Source organism: Thalassophryne amazonica, chromosome 20 (genome assembly GCF_902500255.1).
Source record: "Thalassophryne amazonica chromosome 20, fThaAma1.1, whole genome shotgun sequence".
In the NCBI taxonomy this organism is placed as follows: domain Eukaryota; kingdom Metazoa; phylum Chordata; class Actinopteri; order Batrachoidiformes; family Batrachoididae; genus Thalassophryne; species Thalassophryne amazonica.
Genome location: NC_047122.1, coordinates 32,905,732 through 32,931,030, shown reverse-complemented (window position 1 = coordinate 32,931,030; position 25,299 = coordinate 32,905,732). Strand labels below are relative to the sequence as shown.

Sequence of the window (25,299 nt, the reverse complement as noted above, 5' to 3'; positions counted from 1 at the left end):
TGGATTATCTTAGCAAAGGAGAAGTGCTCACTATCACAGATTTAGACTGGTTTGTGAACAATATTTGAGGGAAATGGTGATATGTATGTGGAAAAAAGTTTTAGATCTTTGAGTTCATCTCATACAAAATGGGAGTAAAACCAAAAGTGTTGCGTTATATTTTTGTTGAGTGTATGAATGAGTACAAATCAGGGCGAATCACAGGCAGAACAGCTCGTATGAGTGAACCACGAAAACATTGAGCCGAGGAGCAGTCGTGAACAAACCCACTGCGATGGTGTTGTCCACAGAGTGCGAGGGGTTGTAAGGTTTAGACCTTACTGTGTGAAGCACCTTGAGGCAACTTTGTTGTGATTTGGCAATATGTAAATGAAATAAATTGAAATTGAGCAGCTGGAGTATGTGTAACCACATCATGCAGCTGCTGTGAAAAAAAAAAAAACATTCCACCATGGGATTTGAACCTGTGATTTACAAAAAGCTCTGACTGCTCTGAAACTTTACCACTGTGCTACCATCGCTGTCCTGTGAAAGGTGTGAAAAATGGCTGAAATCAACAAGGACATAAATGTATTTTTTTTAAAAAAGAGAAAAAGTGCTGTGATAACTGACCAAACGGTGTTTGTTGTATGGCGTATTTCTGCTGATACATGACTGAAAGTGTAGTATTTGTCACACTGTTGGCTTGTCATATAGTTCCTGCGGCGCCCTGCTCACAGGACACTCGTGTCCTGTCAGACAGGTGTGACATTCCGATCGCCTGCTGTGTGTCCACATGAACTGACGGTCCGTTTCAGCTGGGGCAGCCTGTCAATGTACGTGCTCTCCAGCTTCACTGCAAAAGTGATATATGGTTTTTATGTATTTCCACATGGGGACAGCAAGCACCACACACATGCATATCCATTAAAACACGGTATACATTCTGCAGCTGTGACGTCCAGGATCAGAGACAGCCAGCCATGCCCCCTGTCCATTCAGCGCACAGACCACGGTGTCACTCTGTTATCAGATGAGAGGCACCTCATCTGCAGCGGAAGGGGGGAAGTGGTGCGCGAAACACACGCACACGTGCTGTTGGGGGGAGCCGACACTCTGGCACGCCAACATGTGAACTTGGCAACTCCACACTCGTGGGGGCACTCACACGAATTTCACCGCCAGCTCGAACGTTATCGTCTACTGACTGTTTTCGTGCTAACACGAATGGCCACACATTTTCTAAGTGTCAAGTGAGTGCTGTTAGATGTTCGTGTGTGTCACCTGGAATTTGGCCGACACTTGCCGCCAGAGGGATCGAATGGGCTCTCATAGTGCAGACTCTGTCTTTCAGTCGCTGGTGTGCGCAAATAGTTGTAGCAACAGGGTGTACAAGGTGTTGGACGCAGCTACATTTTACACGTATTGCTGATACGATTCCTGCTTCATGTGCAATTCATGTGCAATTCGACCACATTCGTACTGTGTGTGAAGGAGCTCTAATGCCAGACACCCCCACTTACCTTGCCCCCCCCCCCCACACACACACAAAAAGTACAGACTGAAAGGTACTGTACTCTGCAGAGCCCCATTCCACTATACTTATTGACAGTAAACATAATTTTGCCATTTGTCTATTTGACGCCTTTACCTTTACCAAAGTATTTTCCTTTCTTTTATGTTGTTTATGGACCAATGACACCAGATCAAATTCCCTGTATGTGAGAACTACTAGGCAATAAATTTGATTCGGACTCATAGTGTGTGATTTATGAAGAGAACTTACTGACAGGTGTGTGCACCAACAGCTTTGTAAGTCTGTTTTTTCCTGTAACGGTATCAGCAGTGCCAACCGCCTCAGTTCAGTGGCTTAATAGACTCTCGGCCTCACACGTCTCCGACAGGAATCTATCAAAGTGGTTGGTACTCCAGACTGCAACATTTAAGACCATCTTGTTCAATAGCCTGTTTATGAAGTTTTATACAAACAGGACAAACAGAATGTGTATCATTTTGTCGATATTTGGAGGTATTTCTTTTCCTTGAGGCCACAGAGGTAGGAGGCTTCCATTTTCTCACATCTCTTTCTCACACTCCTTGCTTCTCTTTTCTTTTTATCACCACCTCGATTCCTCCATCTTTCTCGCCCTACCTTCCTTTCGCTGTCATATCCCTCCCTCTCTCCTCATTCTTCTTCCTCTTCCTCTCACCTTTTCTCTTCGCCATCTCATCACGACTCTCCCACCTTCCCACTTCATTTCCCACTGAAGCTCCTTCTTCATCTGCTTACAGCTGTATTTCCCTCGAGCAACAGCTCGAGGAAGTGTGCCTTTGGCAGAGAGACACTCTGCCATTTCTTCATTCTAAATTTTCGCTCCCTGCCAGAAGCAACTCTAGAAGCAATAGCCGAAGAGACTTAAAATACTTTTTTTCCCTGTGTTACCTTCTTACTGTATTTGACACCTCATGCACACACCACATTCATAATCTTTGCCAGTAAATACAGGAAGACGCTTCATCAAAAGTTCTTGACAGAGCAGGTATGGAAATTTGATTTGTATGTTTGGTCTGCCAAATTTGGTGCTGGATGCACTTCCTGATGCAACCCTACTCATTGACCCTAGCTTGAGACCACTGGCTTGTGCACCTCATGTGCTGAGATTTGACATACCAAACATCCAACTTGTACAAGGTCTTAGCAAGGGATCATCTACAATAGCAAGTTTGATCATGATCCATGAAGACCTGGAAAGCTTGCATGCACAAGGTTTTTGAGACTCTGCCCTTTGCTGCCAAAAATTAGAGTTAAAATTTTCCCAGTGCCAAATATGAAAGAGGTTTTAGTGAGGTGAGCTTATGTACAAAGTTTCACCTTACACACAAAAGGAACACATATGTATGTCATAGGTCTTGTTTTGGAGTTGTGCCTTGATTGCTAGATTGTTCCGTTTCCTGGTGTTATTCTCCATATTGTTCTACCCCTAGTATTACTCTCTGTGTTATGTGTCAACGCGGGTTGAGGAGCGGACCTGCGTCTGACGGAACCCAGCGCTAAAATAACCAGAAAGCGGTTCCAATAACAAAACAATTTATTTCTTCCACCCTTTGGTGCATAACAATGTGTACAAACTAAAACAGCGTCAGTCTGGTGGAGTGAAGGCTGGCATGCTCTCCAGCGCCTAAAAGGATCGAAGCCCGGCGCTTCTGGACTCACTTTACCCGCCAAAACACCCCCCAGGTGGACACGACAAACCGACTCTCTCTGATGTGTGCTGACAGCATGTGTCCCTCACCCCTCCTCCTTCCCAGGCACGATGTGTCAAACCCAGGCGCGGTCCTCAGCGTCTCACAAACGAACATCACAAGGTCGAGTTCCCGGCAATTCTGCTTGAATCACACATGGCTTAAATGCAGAACGCCATCTCATTATCTGCTTCAGCTGAGAGTCTTTAAGGTAGCACGTGAGCACCATCACAGGTGCGGCACATAACGTTGATGAGGGTGAAGGACTCTTCTGCCAGCACCTTCTCCACAGACAAATCAGTTTTCATACCACCTGGAGAGCAAAGAAAAGAAAAGAACACCAAAATGTCCAGCCACACCCCCCCCAACACACAACAGTACCCCCCCTTTAACGGGAAGCCTCCCGGCGACCGAACAGACCAGGCCCGAGAACAGCACCTCCCTCCGGGGTCCTCGTCAGGAAGCAGACAGCACAACGCTCCCAAGGTCCACCACAGACAGCAGGACAGGGCACCGCAGCTGGAAGGCCGGCTGGCATCAACAAAAACCCCAAAACAGTCCCCAGTACAATCCAACACACAAGAAAAACATAAAACCCACCCAAACCTCCCCAGGGGACCGTCCCATCCAACCCCGGGAAGAAAAGAAAAACTCCCAAACGCAAAAACCCAACACAGCCCACAAACACAATACAAACATAAATGCATAAAAGAAAAATAACAAACAACCCCCCAGAACGACCTGCAGAACCCAACCCCCCCCCCCCCAGAAGGCCTTTACCGCCAGTTCCAGGAGGACTAGCCAGAACCGGAATCCCACAAAGGTCCCCAGGTACACATGGAGCAAACGGCGCCCCCCAGAGGACCATACCATCAAACCCCAGGAGGCACCCTCCCCACAACCCCGGAACCCCAGACCCGGCCACACCTGGCTAGTCGGCCCCACAAGCCAATTCCCCCCCAGAGGACCGTCCCATCAACCCTGGAGGTGGAACCCTGAAGGAAACAAAACAAAATCAAAGTCCAACCCCCGGAGGACTACCTAAACAACCCGGGGGCTGATAAAACAACCGTTAAACCCTGTTACCTTCCCCGGCACCCTGAAAGACCCCAGGTCCCTCCCAGAGCCCCCCGGAGGCTCAATTTTGGCGAACGGCACAAAACATCAAGCCGGGGAAGGGAACAGGAAAAACTAACCCAGCCCCAACCCCTAGGCGCAGCGGAAAACCGGAAATACGTCCGGTGCCCCAACTCGACCATACCCCAACCTCACGGGAGGGGTGGAACTACCGAAATGGCGAATGGCAACAGATCGGCCCACCCCTCCGACTGAGGTATGTTCCCGCTGCACCACACCCCGGCAACACCAATGACGAACGGTACAAAGGCCCACCGAGGCTGGAGTGGAACTGGGCCCTAACCAAACCAAGAAAAACGCCCCTAACAACCCCCCCAGGTGCAGAGGTCTTCTGAGAACGCTCAGCGTGACCAACCTGCACCACCCCACAACCCCCAAGACGAACGGTCTTGGGGCAAGTGAGGTTGGGGTTAGGGAAGTAGGGAAATAAAAAACAACAAAACAAAACGACCCCAGACCCAAACAGAAAATACCTAAATACACATAAAAAAACAACGATCAAGTGAGTCCAGACGGGCCTCTAACCGCCTATCGTTCACTCCACCAGACACGCTTCTGACTCCCCCAAACAAATTCTAACCCCTATTCAAAGAAACAAAACATTAACCATACAAGTCTTTTTTTTTTTTTTTTTGTATGTGTATTATTTCGCCTGTCCCAGAACACCTGGAGATACGTCACCAGAGAACATTGCATCAAAAACGAAGCACAGGCTTCAACGTCTCCCACATAAGGCTCCGGATGGGAGACGGAGTTATCTGCACCGGTATCGATGGTGCCGCAGTTGGAGCAGCAGGAAGCAAAACGGCTTGCGCTGCAAGCTCCGTAACACGGGCGTCTGTTGGTTTAATTTGGTTTGCGAGATGCAGTAATTGCTCCCATATTTTTGTTCTTGAACTCTTTCGGCGAAAGGAACCGCCTCTGCCGCAGTGGGTCCATTATGGAATGGCCGGGAACTACTGTTATGTGTCGACGCGGGTTGAGGAGCGGACCTGCGTCTGACGGAACCCAGCGCTAAAATAACCAGAAAGTGGTTCCAATAACAAAACAATTTATTTCTTCCACCCTTTGGTGCATAACAATGTGTACAAACTAAAACAGCGTCAGTCTGGTGGAGTGAAGGCTGGCACACTCTCCAGCGCCTAAAGGATCGAAGCCGGCGCTTCTGGACTCACTTTACCGCCAAACACCCCCCAGCTGGACACGACAAACCGACTCTCTCTGATGTGTGCTGACAGCATGTGTCCCTCACCCCTCCTCCTTCCCAGGCACGATGTGTCAAACCCAGGCGCGGTCCTCAGCGTCTCACAAACGAACATCACAGGTCGAGGTTCCCAGCAATTCTGCTTGAATCACACATGGCTTAAATGCAGAACGCCATCTCATTATCTGCTTCAGCTGAGAGTCTTTAAGGTAGCACGTGAGCACCATCACAGGTGCTGCACATAACGTTGATGAGGGTGAAGGACTCTTCTGCCAGCACCTTCTTCACAGACAAATCAGTTTTCATACCACCTGGAGAGTAAAGAAAAGAAAAGAACACCAAAATGTCCAGCCACACCCCCCCAACACACAACACTCTGTGCAATTTGGTAAATTTCTCCCTGTTGTAAATACTCTCTGAAGTGTTTATTTTGACATTGGTCAGCATTTGTTATATGTAGCTAACTTCTTGTTAGTGCCCTTCCGGCTTCACATGCTTCCACACTTCAGGTTTAACTGTTTACTTACACATCACCAGATTGTTTTAGGTTTATCTTGCTTTCTAGCACCCTTGTTCCAGTGCTCACTTCCAGTGTTTTTTGATGTTTTGTTCCAGATCTTTGATACTGATCAGGATTCCTGGTTGTTGCTGACTATTCTGGACTGCTTGCTTAGTATGCATACTCTTTGTGATTGAACTTTGTATTTTTGGATAACCCTCTATTGCCTACCTCAGAAAGACTACTGCTTGTTTGACCTGATCACCCTGACCAATTGCTTGTTTTGACTAAGCCTGTTTATCTGCTGCGAGAGGTCAGCCAGCTGTTTTTGCTCCTCACCTTTTTGGTCAATAAACCTGTTTTTAGTTGCATTCCATTGTGGTTTCCTGCACTGTGTCCATAACAGTCCAGTCTCATTTTTTTTCCGTGCTCCCGTGACAAAATGATTCAAATTTTCATGACAAGGTATTTTTTTTAACTCACTATTACTAACCCTACTCCTACACCAACCCCTAACCTTAACCATAACCTACCCTACTCCTTCCCCCAACCCTAACAATAACCACCTGACCTCCCCCCCCCCCCAGTTCACTTTTAATTGCGTGCAGCCATCATGGAATGTATTAGAATGAATTTATGCTGTTGTGGCGAAAATATGGTGCTTTTTGTGACAATATCACAAACCAATAGATTAATGTATATTTTGTGCTGCTGAATCATGATATGTCGTGAGACTGGGGTGTCCATAACCAATTGATTGCACCTGCTGAGTTAGAGATCTTGCAGAGTGGTATTCTAAAACTGCTGCCTCATTAAGTGCAAATGCAATAAAATTTTTTACCATGACGACAAAGTGGGATTTGCATAGTTTACTGGTTGCTGAAGTAACACCTCTCTGAATTGCCTGGAGTTGCCTCTCTAGTAAATCAGGTAAATTACAGATCTTCCCTTTCAAGATTACTGTTGGTGAAACCAACAATTAAACAGCTTTTTGGGGGGGCATGATTAATTAAACACAGAAATGCCACCAACGTATGTTGGTTTGAGAACTTGTTGGAGTACGGAACTGCTGTTTGCTTCATAGCAGTTGCAATGATGTGCAATGCACTGTCGGAGGCAAAATAACCAGCACAGATGTCTTGTTCCTGTGGTGTATAATAGTTCAAAGGACAAAATTACTTGAGAAGAAATTTTCCATATTTTAGTCCTCAAAGAATTTCAGGAGTAATGTTTACAACCCCCGTTATCAACATTCCCTCTTTGGGGCATTCTCCCCTTTGTCTCCATTTCTTCCCTCTATGTAAATCCTTAAAGTGTCAGACTTTTGTCTCCTCCTGTCTTTTTGTGCCCCCGAGGCATTTGTATAGTCTTGACTAACAAGATGCTTCATGCTGAGGCTGGTGGACTGCTGTTTCTCATATCATCATAACTATGGAGCAGATGGCATGTGGAGGAGGATGAGAGAAGACAGAGTTCAAGGAATATGAAAAGGAAAATATGAAAATAAAGGGTTTAAAGGGATGAAAAGCTGAGACTAGCCCTCAACAAACCAGTAATCACTCAGCTAAACTTGATGTTAAGCCCTCCCACCCCATCAGTCATAGGAGCATACCTTTGTTTAGCGGACTATCTGAAAAACTAATTGAGGAATTTTCACTAAATTTTGTATATTTGTTAAGTCCCACCTAAGGATGAAGCCATTATCTTTTTAAGTTTACAGTCAAGGTCACAGCACAACGTCAAAATTTTTGCCGAATACCAACAGACAGGGGGAATCTTGTAACACGTGAATCCGACAAAGACAAGGTGGCTGAGACATAAACATGAAGTGACATGTGGGCTTTCAAAATATATTATTGTATGTGACCTTGAGTGATGTTGAAGGTCACAATCAAGGTCACCTAAGCTTTGATTACTGATAGACAAAATGATGTCAGATAGAGACATGTCTACTGTTATTCATAAGTCAGAAGTGAAATATGGCCTTTCAAAATATACCGTCAGATTTGACTTTGAACAACCTTGAATGTCACAAACAAGGTCACTTGAGGTTTGATCATTTATAGTGGCCAACAGTGTTACGATTGCTGGTAGACATGAAGAGGAAGCCAAATGTGGGCTTTCAAAATATACCCCCAGATATGACCTTGAAGGTCGAAATCTCTATTTCCTGCTTACTAGGGGGACAAAACATGTTGAGTAATAGAAGCTGCTTTATGACTAGAAATATCTGACATTTTGTAGTGTCACAAAGATCTCAGGACTGCAATCAGTTTCTTGACCCGTGCAGCAAGAATGTACGTGTGGGCACGTGTGCTCGAACTGGTGAGGAAGAGACACGGGAAGCAGAGAATCACAGGGTGATGAGCAGAAGGTAAAAAAAAACAACCCAACAACAGTTGTTATGAAATATGGCACAAAGGATGCATTGTGCACAGTTCTCAGTCAATTTTGTCCAGAAAACAGGGGAATGACGTTTGAGTGAGAACCAGTAAGGTGCCAAAGCGTGCACACGAAAAGACCAGGATTGATTCTGTAACAGAAACATTCGCCACCATGACAACCACTTTGTTGGTAATACAATAAAATAAAATATAATAAAGAATGCCATCAGAGGTAACAGCATGTGTTCAGTAGGGTTAAAATGGAAATGTCCACTTCAAAAGAAGTCATGAGGTGCTGCATTCAAAGGGACTTTTCTATTAAAACTTATTTGGAAAGTAATTCCGCACAGACCATCGTGCACACAGCTAAGTGTCATAATGCAGCTCTTTTAAGGCCCTGTTTCTCAAATTGGGGTCCAAGTCCTCCTCAGAGAGTTCTGATCAGGGGGTCTGCTCTGAGGTTGTCAAAATTCTAAATGCACATACGTAATTCTATGGTAACGGAATTACAATGGCAGCACAATATGGCCATATTTTAGCAGACCACAAAAGTTTTTGATCTGACTATTATTCAGATACCATAGAATTATCCACATCACAAAACACCTCAAATCAACATACCCCTGCACCATCATAGATAAGACCTCCCCCAAAGACTGTTGTAACATTCTGTACAATATCACAATGGATTAAATTTACAGTTGTTTCCAGTCTCCTGAGTCTTTGTGGCAGAACGATGCTTCTCCAGTGAGGTTTTCCATGCGAGGTCAAGAACTTTCTAAAGTCCGCTTGTAACTGATGTCTTCAATATAAAATATTCTTTGTAATTATGTGTGGCATACTGTGTGTGTGTGTGTGTGTGTAATAGATAATAAGTGATGTGCGTCTGGCCCGCAGTGACCTGTGTGCAGAGCAAGCTGTCCTGACCTCAACCTCTTTGTTTGGTAAATAGCATGAATAATGTGTGTGTGTGGGGGGGGGGGGGGGGGGGGGAACAACTGCTGATCAATAACTGGCTGAAAAGACAGTTTAAGATTCTATATTGCAAAATCAGGATTTTTCGCACGTGTGCAAAACTTAATCTCTGCTCACATTCTTTTCAAATGACCCCAGTTTCTTTGAGTATGAATCAATTCAAAACGGTTTGCAAAATTGTGAAGATATCTGGTCTTTTTCTGTAATAATTATTCTTTGTGGTTACACTGGAGTTAAGAATCCACTTGTACAATTGTGCAATACTTAAGAATTGCACTCTAACCCTTAAATACTGCAGTATTTTGGGTATTTTGATTAATAAAAGGTTATGTCTACCTCCACTGTTTTAATTCTTTAATGATTTATATGCATGGTGGCCAAGTGACCAATGCACTTGCTCTTGAAATAGAAGGTTTCAAGACCATCCGTGCACATTCACCATATAATGTGAAGTTGGGTCAGGAAGGGCATCCGGCATAAACGTCATGCCTAGTCAACATGCACATCCATATCAGATCTGCTGTTTCCACCACGAGCAAAAAGAGTAAAAAGATTCACCTTGCGTAAGAAGTTGCAGAGTCCTCACTTCCTCACGGACGCGGAGCTGCAGGACCTGCTGCAGGATGTGCTGCCTCTGGACTTCATGCATGATGCCCATTCTTTCCAGTTTTCTGTCTGTCAGTCTCATCAGAGCCCGCCCTAATGAACAAAAAATGAAAATTGAAGCTTAAAGGACAGAAGGGACAGAAGCCATTGGAAATTCAATGTTACATAGATTCTGTTCCCGCCCTCCCCCCAACCATCTCCTTTCCACTTAAAGCAACAAACACAGAAACAGGTCATTTGTTATCATATTAGAATACGTTATGTGTGTGTGTGTTTTTTTTTGGATGAATCACTTTTACCTACAACTTTAACATTGATACACCCTGTCATTGCTAGTTTCCAAAAATAAAAAATAAACAAAAGGTTTTATTTTTACACCCAGAGCCAGTGTTCTTTAAAGCTAGAGTATGTAGAATTTCATGTCATCTAGTGCCAAGTGAGCAGGTTGCATTATGGTATGGCCGGTCACAGCTATGCTTCTCTTCACATTTTTGCTTCTTTGGCAATGCCTTAAGGGCCTTTCAGATCGTGCGCTCAGCACGCTGAAGTTGCTGTGTCTGCATGCACAGACTAAGCATAGGGACAGAGTTTGTGTTTCTCTGCCCAAGGTTGAGCAAGTCAGAAAGTCGCTATGTTCTGTGAAGATGTATGCTCCCGGGAGAAGAACTGAATTTACAAAGCATTCAGTTATAATCACAAGATTTGTAGCAAAAAGTATAACAAAGAGCGACCAACATCACCCTGCTGGAAGGAGCTTTTTTCAGCAACTGTTCAGAGTGAAGTCGGGCGGAGCTGAAGCAGCCGGTGTGATCGAGCTCCAAAATTCTTCACTTTTGGATATATACACACATCCAGTTTGAGCAATGGAGCTTCTGCAAATCTGTCTGAGGTGAGTGAGCAATCTTAAAATGAAACATGACGTTAGTGTACCATTGAACGCTGAAGTTTTATTGACTAAATTTAGCTTAGGCAATCACTCACTCAAGCTGACTGAATATTTATTTGTAAATTGTTCAATCTATTTTTATTGTTACCAAATAAATCTACACAATAAGTTTTTTTTAGTTGTTACTGCTCTGACTATAAGAACAGTCTCAACTTGAAATAACTTGCACAGCACTATTTTGTGTTTCTTCATATTTTAAGAAATATATTTCTCCATTTTCCCAACATCAGGAGCATTTCAGTAACTGCTGTGCAGCAAACCTTGTAAATACAAATGCACTTCAAAACTTCCAGTGATAGAGCTGAACACCAAAACATTAAGTCCAGAAGGAAGAAGAGAACATCTCTGCTCTTCAAAATGTGAGGAAAGTGTCTCCAAAAACTCCACCAAGAGGTCGACGCTGCAGAGGAGACCTACATCTGGTTTAATGTCCTGAGGGTGTAGCTCACCTGCTGTCTTTGAAAACGCATACCTGCTGCTACACTTCTAAATAAAACAAAGGCTCTTTAACCCTTTGGGGTCCGAGGGCATTTTTTGGACAGTTCACTCACCTGGCATAAATGTTTTATTATTGCTGTTAACAGCTCTCCCTGCATCCCACAATCAAGTTTTATGTCTCTTTTTTCAGGACAACCTGTGCTTTCAGAATATTTATGTTTTTGTTGTGTTTTATAAGTGTAATAACGTTGGCGTTTAGTTTGACTTTGTTCGACCAGCTGAATGTTTTCACACAGTACAGAAGCCATTCCATTCCGCTGCTGCTGCTGTGTTCGTGTACCTTCAGAAATTACAGGGTAAACTCAGCCTGTTTCCTTGGATTTTTTTATCTGGTTGGGGGGGTGAGCATCACTGGACTCAGGCACCTTATATAGGCCAGAATTGATCTTTTGTGTGGATACAATTAATTATTTTGCCATAAGCAACTGCTGAATTTGAAACAAGAAAAATGTTGTGTAATTTCCGACAGTACTGCGACGGTACACAGCTGCAGCTCCTGTGTGCACTTATTATTTTTATTAAATATAACAATATGAGTGTAGGAATGACAATCCAGACCTTGTGTACATGTGGCAACAGGTAGATGATTCAAATGATTATATAAAGAGCTGTTCTGGAAGCCAGAATTCATGTTGTCAATCAGCTGCTCAGTGATCAGCTGGTGGAAATAACTACACATGGACTGATCAATTTACTGCTCTGATATATTCAATCATCTTTACACTCATATTTATTCACCTTTTTGACAGTTTTCTGTTATAAATCAATATATATGGGTGATTCTTAGACTACGGGCACTTATGTCCTTTGATCATATTGTATGAAAAACAGAAAAAAGGGGAAATTTCACACTTTTATAGTTATCTTTACAATGAAAGTGTGTTAAGAAATTTGTTCTAGTAGTCTATGATCACCTTTTTTCAGCATCATTATATGTAAATATTGCCGTTTTGTGCTTGTCCCACACCCAGACTTTTGATCTTCAATTATAAAAATGAATGGTAAAGAAACGTCTTTTCTAACATTTTAAAATATCTCTGAATAAAATATCAGTAAAATAATCAAAACATAATTGGGTATTCAATGTCATACAACTGTTGTGATTTTTTTTTAAACAAAATGTAGTTGTCCCACACCATTGCCGTAATTTCCACCACAACACTATAATGTCCCTAAACAGTTTGTATGAAAGATTGTTTGGGTAGTTTCTATGGAGATAAACAGTGACATCAGAGCACATGTATATAGTGCCAAATCACAACAAACAGTTGCCCCAAGGCACTTTATATTGTAAGGCAATGGTGTGGTGGAAATTACATTTACAAGGCCAATTGTGCCCATAGTTAAAGAATCACCCATATATGGCTTAGTAACGTAATACAGTGACAGAGCAGTCATCACTGAGGAACCGGAGCAGGTGGATCCACTGACGTGTGCACAGATCTCCACAGCTTCTGTTTGCAGTTTCTCCAGGACTCAGGTTATATGAGCTCCATCCCAGTGCCGAGTCCTGGAACTCAGAGATGCACACACTGCTCCAGCAGTGGATCCACGCGTGTTTCTTTTAAAGCATGGAGATCAACGTTAGCTTCGGTTTTGTTTTGTTCCTCTTTCATTCCTTTTGCCCTCTTGATTCGAAGGCTATTCGGTGATAAAGCTCTTTTGTCCACCTTTTGTCAATGAATTGTGATTTTTAAAAGTTTTTCCCTTCCTTCAGGAATCATCATGTGCCATGTGACTGGGTCATAAGCAGCAACCAACTAGAAAACCATTTTGGAAAAAAGATTACCAAATTTCTTGAAGCAGATTCACATGCTAAAGCAGATGCTAATACAAGTTACTGGCATGACAATCAGTATGGTATGATAGGTCAATGGTGATGCAAATTTGTGATCTAACATCCAAATTGATAAACTATAGCTGGAGTCTCAGGGGTCCTTATGGATAGGATCAACCATTACAGTACACAGCTCCCAAATGGAACATTTATTTCTAATCACTGATAACCGTTCTATTAATCTAATGGATGGATTATGTAAATTGACATAATAAACATGTTTTCATATCACACATTCGCTAAAACACCAATTTTTATTTTCATATCACTCTAAAGTGTGAGCAGTTTAAATCTGTTGGTCAACAAGGAGGTGCAATACCAATGCAATGGAGTCAAGTGTTATGCTGTCAGACAAGGACAAACCATGAGTCTCTAAATATGATTGAGCTGTTTTATGAAAATATACAGCAACCACCTCTAAAACTAAATATTTAACAATACTTAACAATACTCCAATTATTCCATGTCTACTACATTTACCCTGCATAGTACGTCATAAGCGCTAACAGACTTGCAGGGATCTTATATGTGTGTGTGTATATATATATATATATATATATATATATATATATATATATATATATATATATATATATATATATAACAAACAGCACAAACAGTGTTGTCAAGGTCAAAAGGCAGAGAGTTAAAGAGCAAACTTCACTTTCTCCCACAACAACATGAACAGGAAACAATCACAGTTCACTGCAATTCCCATTGAAAATAACGGAGGAACAACCTCCTTGCATGTTTACATAAAACAGATACAATAATAATGTCTAAAAACCCAGAAAATATAGTCACGATAGTTTTACACACAATATACAAAGAGGTTTGTGTTGCGATGTTAATTCTGTTGTCCGTGTGAAGCGGTTAAATTGCATCATTATCAGGGTGTCTCAATGCATCTCTCAATGTTACTGCTGACGCCGATCAAACAAATAAAAGGTAATGGACAGAAACAATGAGTTGGCAGTTTTTAAACTGACAACACGCTACAGATTAAAAACTTAGCATCTTAACATGGGCAGTTAACCCCACCTAGCCTCTGCTAACACTAATGTGAAACAGGGACGTCACAAACTTAAGCGTTCCCGGTGCTGCAGTGATTTGCGCACCGTTGGTCCACACAACCTAAAAACAGCAAAATGATAGTTTTCCAAGTTTATTTTCTCTTGTTAAGCGGAGACCTGACAGCACACTCTCACGAGTGCCACTAACTTAGCTTACGGCAAGCTAAAAGTGGACGCTCTCGTTTTGGCCGAACTTCTAGCCTGTTTCTGGATATTCTGTGTTAGTACGCACTCGCGTCCGACGTGCTTGATGGATTCCTGTGCAAAAAGTAGTTCCCAGGTAATTGTGATATATTCCTGTGAGATAATTAGTATATCTCATCTAAATCAATTCTAAAATTTACCAGTAATGAAATTATAAAGATAACAGAAGTTTTAAGAGTGGCTGTAATAAATATTTAAGAAACTACATTGAAGAAATGCTACGTTTTACCTCCGTTTTGTTATTATCAGTCCCCATTTCGCTCAATTAAGCTTAAAAATAATTAAAAGAAAGTAATTAAGTGAATCATAGTCAGTCTGCTCCGTTACTTTTTACCCCCTTTAGTCATTATTAGGCTCCATTTCGTCCATTTCGTATTTTGACACAGTGGAGTTTGATGCGGAAGAGTTCAGAAAGATACAGTTGGAATGGTTTGATGACCATTTACAGTTGGCGATGAAATACTTGGGTGTTAACTTCGTGTTAAAGTCAGAACAAGAAGTTGCACTGAAAGAGACCTATCTGGGACGAGACACATTCTGTGTGTTGTCACTCCAACGAGAGCGGCACTCTGAGCAGAGCGGTGAAAGTAGTCCGGCAAACTCAATCTGTGGGCGCGAGGTATCCCACAATGCCAAAATAGCAGAGATGTCGGTCCAATGAGAGCGGCACGCTGAGCAGGGTGACCTGACAGCTCAGTTCAGGAACAAAGACCAAATACAAACAGGAAGTTGTCGGGTGAAACCCCCGCCTTTCTGAATCTCCAAACCATGTGAGCAGTGCTGCCATTTAGAGGGGGCAGACTGCAGTGCATCCTATATGACTTGAGAAGATCACAAACCTTACATTTTTTCCCCATTTTAATGCTTACAATAGCTAAAAGTTTTATCAATCACACGTATGATACTGTTTTGAGGATTACGCTCACTTTCAAGTTATTAAACTGGTAACTTCCTTATCCTAATTTGTAATTATAGCAGTTATCGATTGGCTCTCTCATGTTCATAGATTTGAGCGTACACATTTCTAACACCAATTCATTTGTACTCTGATCTGTTTTTAATCTGAACTGGGGTTTTTTGTGAATAATTGTGTAATCTTGTTGGGAAAGTGTAATGACACGGTCCCACAACAGGGGGCGCAAATGAATGGCCAATGAATGAGACGAAAATAGAACACTTTACTGTTGTGAATGTGCACAACGAAATACAGACGATTACAGAATTTTGTATGTAGTCAATCTACAAAGGTGACATGTGGGCAGGCTCGAGGATAGAAGACGTCTGTCCAGAGAGGAGCCGGAACCCACACGATTTCCACCGCCACCAAACCCGGAGAATACTGGAGCCGCCAAGTCCCGAGTCCCCAGGTGGTCACCGTCTCCGGCTGTCGGATCTGGTACTGCTGGCAGGAAGCAGAAACAATCAAGGGTGGGTGTGAGCACACACCCAGCAAACAGTCAGCAAGATCAGCAGTTCTTCTCCAGGTGGGAAAAACACCTCCACCTCAAACACAGTAACACAGTTGTGCAGAGCCTGAGAGCTACTTATCCGTTTTGGCGTGAGGGGTGAAGAGCGTCACTCCTACAAAGTCCACAAAACCCAGCACCCAGCTAAAAGTAGCTACAGAAACTCCTGCAAACACTCAGAGCACAAATACAAGTGTGTTTGGTACCGAACAGAACGGCTGAGAGTTTACCTTCTTGGCTTGAAGATATCTCGGCAGGGAGGTGGAGTTGCTGCCCGGCTTTTATGGAGATGATGATGAGGTGGTGATGAGTGACAGCTGTCACTCCCGGCTGCTCCCGTGAGGCGGCTGCGCCCTTTTGTGCCTGAAGCCCGCACTTCAGGCAGGGCGCCCTCTGGTGGTGGGCCAGCAGTACCTCCTCTTCAGCGGCCCACACAACAAATCTGCTACTTTTCTTGCATTTATTTTATTTCTGCTACTAATATTAAATGCACCTGAAAAATTCTGAATGACACGGCATATGAGTTAAAGGTATAAATTCGAAAATATAAACAGCTACAGGAAATCTGATGACAAATCTGTCTTTCACACTATAGTTATTGATTCCTCAATCAAACATTTCGTTTGAGGCTAAATGGACTGCATTTTTTATATAGCGCTTTTCCATCTGCATCAGACGCTCAAAGCGCTTTACAATTATGCCTCACATTCACCCCGATGTCAGGGTGCTGCCATACAAGGCGCTCACTACACACCGGGAGCAATAGGGGATTAAAGACCTTGCCCAAGAGCCCTTAGTGATTTTCCAGTCAGGCGGGGTCAGAGAGCTGTATCTGGAACAGTTGTCTGAAACATGTCTGTTTCAGACAACCTTCTCTTGGGTGGCGAGCAGTCCTCTGGTCAAAACAACTCGTCAAATTAGTAGGCTGAATAATTGGTGGATTTAATTAAAAATTTAATTAAGCATAATCATAATTTACACTTATGGTGGACAGTTACGGTCATGGTGAACGATTCTTATCATAAACGTATCACACCTCTTGTTAGAGCTCTGGGAATAACTTCCTCCACAGGTATCCATGAAATAAGTGGCCTTCAGATGAACCTATTCATTGATGTTTCCATAATATACTAATTTATTCTCTTGTCAAAGTATTCTGTCTCCCAGATGAAAGAAGAACAATGAGTGACAAGCACATCAGTGCTTGGCAGTGGAAAGTAGCAGGTGGTGCAGCGGCTGGCGCGGATAAAAACATTTGCTGCCGGTCTCCCATCCCTCCCGGCCCTCTTGGATGAAGATCACTCCACCTTTCACTGACTATAGGGTCAACGGTCAGGTCTACATTTACTGATCTCACCATGTTGCTAAGAGTAATACATGTTCACGCTGTTAGCAGGGACAGCTGAGGTTGGTGTATTTTACATTTAGGGTGGTATTTTTGTTCTTTTTCACCGTGTTATTACACATGCTGTTAGTGATTTCATGTCACATGCTTTGCAATAAACGGAGTAAAGTCCTGCAAAAATATTACACACGCTACATTGAATGCCTGAAGGGACCCTGGTTCAAGTAGTTGTGGCAAGCTCGGATGGTTACGTCAAGTCCTGCTTGGGTGCATAGGCACCACTCACACCACTGACAAGGTACTCCCTTTGGGTCCACACCTTCGGGTGTTTTTGTTGTTTTGGTAGATAGTTCTGGTATTTAGATGTTTTTGTTGGTTTTACACTTCACTTTTGTCTTAGGTGACGTGACTTAAGGCAGAGCTCTCAAGTTGAGATACGCTCAAGGAGTTATTTCCCACCAAATCTTGTCTTGCAGGTCCTTTTGGTGGAATGTCATGCATTAGTATGAGAGCGTGACAACATATTGAGTATCACGCTGAGTGCGTGAGACCTGACAGGGCTGTTGTAAAGCATGACTCTCACTCCGAATGAGTGAGACTTGAGAGCTCTGTTAAGGTCACGTCAACAGGGGGAGTTGTTGGGCACTATGTCTCAGGGCCATGTTCTTCGTCTATTTTGATAACTTCACATCTCCTGTGGAACAGCAGTATGTCTTACGGCCATGTTCTTGGTCTAATGTCATATCTCCTCTGGAAGGCCGTGATGCATGCTGCTGGAAGGACACGAGCAGTCACTGAACATCAATGTCAAACACAAACATTTTTCCACCCAATCACATTGCTCCACTGATTCACCCAGCAGGGAAGGCCCACCCACTTGGAGATTGGCCAAAAGCAGACTTAAAATGCAGGGGAGCCCGGAGGTCATTGGTGTTGTTGGCAGCGGTGCATGTAACGTCTGTTTTCAAGATCCCAGCGCTGTGATGGTGACTTTCTTGTTCAATGTTGGCATCTCTATAATACATCATCTGGTTTTCTAAGTCCATCTCTTGTCAATATTTGTCTTAAATTCGCTCACCACATCAAAATACCAGGATGGGGATCACAGGCAGAAAATCCCCAACATTAAAAGATTTGTAAAGATCTTTTTTTTCTACTTAAACTATGTTAATTTGAAGTTTTCTAATGTAAGAAATTAATTTTTTACTTCAAAATGTACAGTAATCAGAAATGAATCTTGAGGTAAACAAGAAGAAAAACATTTGTAAGAATTTCCTTTAGAAAATTGCTGTGTATAAATGAGCAGTTGTGATTCTCCATTGGCACAGATTTCTGCACTCTTATCTTCTGTTTGGCTGAATGCCTCATTTCTGTTGGACATGTGAAGCTATGTCACAGGGCACAGCGGTGACAGTTGGATTGAGTTTGACTGTGGTGAGTTCGATGTTCAGCTGCGATGCTCGCTCCTGGCAGAGCGTCGCTCAGACTCTATTTTTGCACAAAACTTGTCATTAAAAAGAATGAACTTTAGAGCAATGCAGCGCATTTCGCTTATGATAAGCTTGTGTATGATTCTCCATTTCACAAAAAAAGCAATGTGGAGGGGAGTGACCATTGATTCCTCTTCTTTTTCTTTCAGTTGTCCAGGCACGCTGCAAAAATGCGAAAGAGAGTAAATATTTTCCTTCTAAGCTGCTATATGAACATGGTGGCTTTCATGGGGGAGGGGGAAAAGCTCATGATTTCATAATAATTTTTTTGTTTCCAAAATATAATAAAGAAATATATAATATTCCATACAAATATAATCAAATATAATATTCCAAAAATATAATATTCCATATTCCAAAGAGACTCAGTTTGTTTTTGATTAATCATCTAAAATAACTTTATTCCAATTGCAAAATTCAAAATTTTCACGAGTGCTGGATTGCAGTTTATTAAAAGCATCCAGTTTAAAATCTTGTTTAGACCACCTTAAAAGCCCTTTAAATCATTAATGTAGAGCAGTTTAAAACAAAATGAACTATATTAAAACCTATTCACGATATTTTAATGTAATTTCAAACCACTTAAAAGGTTTAAAACTACAATTTTTACATTTGGCATCTTGATAAGTTACTTAAAAAAAGAAATAACTGAAATACATGACAATGGGGCAGCGCAATCTTGTTTGAACCCCTGCGTGATATCGCAGGATTTGACCAATTTCCGGGGACAGGCTGCCGTTGTGCAACACAAACACAGATGGTGTACCGTTTTGTTTTCGTTTGCAATCTCCGAAACAGTTGCGAAAAGTGCAATTTTTTTTTTTTTTTTTGGTTCCCAGTGGATAAGGGAAGACGAGGCAAATGGGAGAGGTCGTGTCGGTACATTTTAGCGTACACACGTTGACAGAGTAGCTGCGTTCTCTCACCTGCACAACCGCCTCAACATTTGAGCTCCGGGTCATAAACAAACCGCAACACATGTCCACTTTCCACCGCGTCGTCACTTTTTCTTTGCATTTTCATTTTGTTTGCAGTGTAATTTGCCTAAATAGTCAGTGAAAGTGTCATGTTTCTGATGGGGACATACGAGCGCTGTCCCAGGATGTAGGATTCTTGCATCATATTTTAACCATTTAGCGCCCGCCCTCAAACGAGAGTACGGTGCCTAATTACTTTGCTGTTAATTCATGAAGGGCTTCATCTGTAATTTGAAATTTTTTGCCCTCAATAACTGTCTCATGGTGCAACGCTTCAGTGTGGAGGACAACGTAACAAACGAGATGCACATTAGGACCACATTTTAATCAAAAACAGCAGTCCCCTATGGAGAGAGAAAAAACAAACAAACTGCTTCTTCACAACCCTAAAATCCTTGTAAAAAAAAAAAAATCCAAAATTTAATCATAATATCAGTTTCTATGAGGGGATCTGGGTAGCTGATAAAATATGAATCCAGTGTGGTGTAATTAACACTTGTGATGACTAAGGGGTGTAAGCAGATGACAATAATTTAGGGTAATTACGAGGCATTAGTTGGGTCCCTGACAGCTCTCTCTGCTCTTTCGCCCTGATGGCTGCCCGAGAAAAAATTGCCACTGATTGGTTGGCAACCAGGGTCAAGATCATTCCTGATAGGACCACAGAGGTTAGCGTGCCATGATTCCCTCCTTTGTTTGTTTTCATTTGCAGCAGACAGCCATCATCCAATTTAAACACGAAAAGATGCATTCCGCCAAGTGGTGGGCAAAGCCAACTGAACAGCTAGTTTAGGAAATTCGTCCCATCCTGTCTATGGCTGATGCCGAGACCCTGATTCATGCATTCATTTGTTTCGAGATTGGACTACTGCAATGTTCTATTTTCTGTTTACCGCAGTCCAGCATTAGGGGTCTCCAATTGGTTGAAAATGTTGCTGCCAGATTTTTGACACGAAGCAGAACCTTTGACCACACTACACCCATTTTGGGAACTCTTCACTGGCTTCCTGTCCATGTGAGATCAGATTTTACGGTTCTGCTATTAACCTATAACATTAATTGAGTATTTAAGGCTAAAATTAAAACAACAGTTTGAAATTTATCCTTTCCTGGTTCCCAGTTACTTAAGAGAGAAATATTTGCATTTTGAACTGTGCGCCGCTAAAAACCAGGAACCTCCTGGCTGGTCCCGACATCAGAGAAGAAGGAGGAAGTGGCGTCAGCTCCGGAACCATTGTCTTAATCGCCCCATTAATTCATGGACTTTTACAGGCTACTGACAGCCCTATTTCCACAGAGTGGTTCGGATCGGAGCTGCACCGCATTTTCATTGTCAGAACTGTTATTCTCCCCGGCAGAATTCTTTTGATTGGCAGTTGAAACACTTATTGACAAGCGCGCCCGCACAGTGTCGTGCGGATTCCCCACTCCACACGGAGGCAAAACTGACTATTTTCATATTATTTTATTGTTTTGTGGATCATGGGAATTTCGTCGTTATGAGCAGATGAGGCGCTGCGAGTCTTTTAACTTGCAGTGCAAATGGCCCGCAGTGGAACAAGAGGATCCATTCACAGCAGAATGGAACCATCAGCTGCAGACACAATGAACAGATTACACTTGTAGCGGACTGTGCTGGTAACAGATCAGTACAATAGAGAGCTTGAACCATAATGGATTTTTCTTCATCCAGGACAATGAATTAAATTATTTACAGATGTTTTCATCAGTTTGTGAAGATGATCTCACTGAAACCGACAGGTAAGACTGTATTATTTTCTCCTTGTGTGAATGTTTTAATATTTAATAATAATGTGTTATGCTATTCAAGAAGGAAACAATATTTATTTTAAAAACAGTTGATATTTTCAGTCCCTCGTGACATTTATCAGATTTCAATGTACCTTTTTCTCAGGAAAAAAAAAAAAAAAAATCAAATAAATAATTCACAACATCACTTTTTTGATGTCACAGATAGTAAAACTTTTTTTGTAATCAGTTGATTAAATCAAAGAGCTGGCAAAAAGTAACACCTCCACCCATGCTGAAATCACCTGTATTTATTTATTTATTTTATAATCACCATTCTGTGATCTGAACTATGCCAATATCATCACTGTTGTCAGACTGAAGGTTTTCCTCCATCTAAATAAGACTCAAAACCATAAGGTTGTGTCCTCCAGTTTATTCAGACTCACGTTCAGACTGGACTTAAAAAAAAAAAAAAAAAAAAATCATCTGAAAACAGCTCAACCTCGGCTGTGTTTAAAATTGATTTGTGCTTGAATCAGCAGGTGCCCTTCTTGTGAAGATGTAGCAACAATATGGCCTCGGCTGAGGGCTGAAATAGAGCGCAGGCTTCAGACAGCTGCTGTTTATCCTTCACCTATGCAGTTATCATAGACTTTTATTATTCTCGATTTTTTAAAATATCAATATTTCATCATATTTTGTGATGATTTGTGCACATTTTTTGGTGTCACCTACAGTTTAAAACCTATATACCAGCCTGGGCTCTGTATTCTCAGGGTGCAGGACTACTTTGTGTCTCTATGGTGAATAAAAAGTCTGCGGGTCACAGAGGTTTCTCTTATTGTGCCCCTGTTCTGTGGAATGATCTCCCTGCATCAATAAAACAGTCAGATTCTGTAGAGAATTTCAAATCCAGACTTAATGCACACTTATTTTCCCTTTCATATGGCTAGCATACTGGCATAGTATGTTACTATGCTTTCTACCCTTTTAAATTAATTTTATTAGGAAACAGAGCGGGTCACAGCCTCAACTTTATCTAAAGCCTGGGTCTTTTAGTAAAGCTTAGGGCTAGTGGCCGGTAATCACCTTGTATTTCTTCTGGTTTTCTTATTGCTTAAAGCTGACAAATTATACAGTATTTGTTGTCTTTCTGCCACCTGATTCTGTTTTTTTTCCCTCTCTGTCCGAGGTGCGGCTCCATCCAGACGTGGGTGTCGTCTTCTGTAATGGTCATTAAATAGACAGGATCTCCCAAAATTTCCTGTATATTGTGTTGTCAAGTGTGTCTGTAGCATGGCCCAAGCAGAGAGTCACCCCTTTGAGTCTGGTCTGCTTGAGGTTTCTTCCTCAGAGGGAGTTTCATCATGGAGGAGCATAAATGTTTCAGGAATATGATGGTCCCACAGCAGAAAAAAAAAAAAAAAAAATCTCCATAGGGGGCCCAATATTTGGGCTGGTAATGGTTTTCAAAGTTAGCTAAAAAGCTATCTCCCATATGAAAAACTTAGCTTCACTACTTACTTAGCTGTTAGCTGAACTATGCCCACCACTGATTCACTCAAAATTGACAAAGTCATATTTTAAATGGGCATACTTGTTCTTATTCAGTAAAATAAAATCAAGAATAACCCACACTGCCTAATTTCAGGCCTCCAGACTTGTTTGGGTGATGTGTTGTGGTTTAGTGCTTGCGGTGCCTCACGTTACCACTTTTCTGCCACAGCACAAAAGGGAGTAGTTGGGAAAGCTAAGTACCCTTAAGTGTTAGTGGTGTACCATTGACTGTGTTAAGGCCAATTTTCTCCTGCCTTAACAAAAGAAGCTCTTTGCTGTGAGCTAAAACCGGACGGGGGTAAAATGTCAAACATAGTTAAGATGCTTCAACACAAACATGGATACTGAAAGTGTCCATTAGGTAAACACTGGGGAGCTAGGCATAGTCATAAAGGCATTGATGTGAGAGAATATTAAATGGGAAGATAAAGATTAGTGTTGTGGGAAGAGAAAGTGGTTTGATAAAGCAAGAAGAGACAGAGGGCGGAAAGTTGGGGTGAAAAAGGAGACGTACAAATTGAGAAAACTGCAGTGCACATACATAAAGCATACTCTTATTAATCTATAAATACGTATTGACCAACTATCACTTGGCACCTCATTGCGCGACCAAAGACAGATTATCATAGCCACAAGGTGTCACGTTCTTTCCTGTCTCTTTTCAGGTGATAATAAAATAATACAGCAGATATACAAGTCCAACATGATAACAACAGGTTAATAAATTATTCAACAAGGCCAATACTTACCTCAAACTGTGTCCCCAAAGACTAACCTCAGAAATATGTGTAAGGTATAATATGCAATAGCAGGTTTGATCAGGATCCATAAATGGACTGCATTTATACGCTTTACAATAATGCCTCACATTCACCCCGATGTGAGGGAGCTGCCATACAAGGTACTCACTACACACCGGGACCAACTGGGGGATTAAGGACCTTGCCCAAGAGCCCTTAGTGTTTTTCGGTCAGGTCGGCATTTGAACTGAGGATCCTCTGGTCTCAAGCCCAATTATATATATATAGATTTTGCCACCGGAGATTTTGCCACCGGGTGGCCGAAATTATAATTGAAATATGCCCCACAACAAACACATCTGAGGTCTTAGTGAGACTTCTGTGCAAATATTCACCTATGACAAAATCATATACAAACTCTTTCAGAGACTTCGAATTAAAATGTGCCCAGTGTCAAACTTGTCCAAAGTCTCAGTGAGGCCACCTTGTCCCTTCGGCTGCTGCCTTGTTTGCACTTGGGGTCGCCACAGCAAATCCAAGGTGGATCTGCATGTTGATTTGGCACAAGTTTTACGCTGGATGCCCTTCCTGATGCAACTCCACATTACATGGAGAAATGTGGCAGGGGTGGGATTTGAACCCGGAGCCTTCTGGACTGAAACCAAGCACATTAACCACTAGGCCACCACGTGTTTCACATTAATGTACGAGGTCTTGTGTGCAAAGGTTTACTTTGATATGCAAAGTAATCTTTGTCAAGCTAGCAAGTACACAAGGTTTTCAAGACTCTGCAACCTGGTGGCTAAAATTAGAATTAAAATGTGTCCAGTGTCAAACTTATCCAAAGTCCCAGTGAGGTCACCTTGTGTTTCACCTTAATGTATGAGATCTTTGTCAAAGTACTGAGACAACAAGGTTTTGAGACTCTGCCCCTTGGTGACCACAAATAAAATCAAAAGGGATCCAAGATTGACCTTAGTGAGGCGATCTTGTGTGCAAAGGTTTACTTTGATATGCAAAGTAATCTTTGTCAAGCTAGCAAGTACACAAGGTTTTCAAGACTCTGCAACCTGGTGGCTAAAATTAGAATTAAAATGTGTCCAGTGTCAAACTTATCCAAAGTCCCAGTGAGGTCACCTTGTGTTTCACCTTAATGTATGAGATCTTTGTCAAAGTACTGAGACAACAAGGTTTTGAGACTCGGCCCCTTGGTGACCACAAATAAAATCAAAAGGGATCCAAGATTGACCTTAGTGAGGCGATCTTGTGTGCAAAGGTTTACTTTGATATGCAAATTAATCTTTGCCAAGGTAGCAAGTATAACCCCAATTCCAGTGAAGTTGGGACGTTGTATAAAATGTAAATAAATACAGAATACAATGATTTG

General features: G+C 42.1%; 1 protein-coding gene across 1 annotated transcript in view; it reads right to left on the bottom strand.

Annotated features, from left to right (window-relative positions):
- samd12 (sterile alpha motif domain containing 12) overlaps positions 1–25,299 on the bottom strand; it is a 299,965-nt gene that overhangs the window by 188,504 nt on the left and 86,162 nt on the right. Inside the window, exon 4 of the mRNA XM_034160800.1 lies at positions 9,980–10,120. Within this exon, the coding sequence (XP_034016691.1) occupies positions 9,980–10,120 (141 nt within the window). The remainder of the gene's footprint in view (positions 1–9,979; positions 10,121–25,299) is intronic.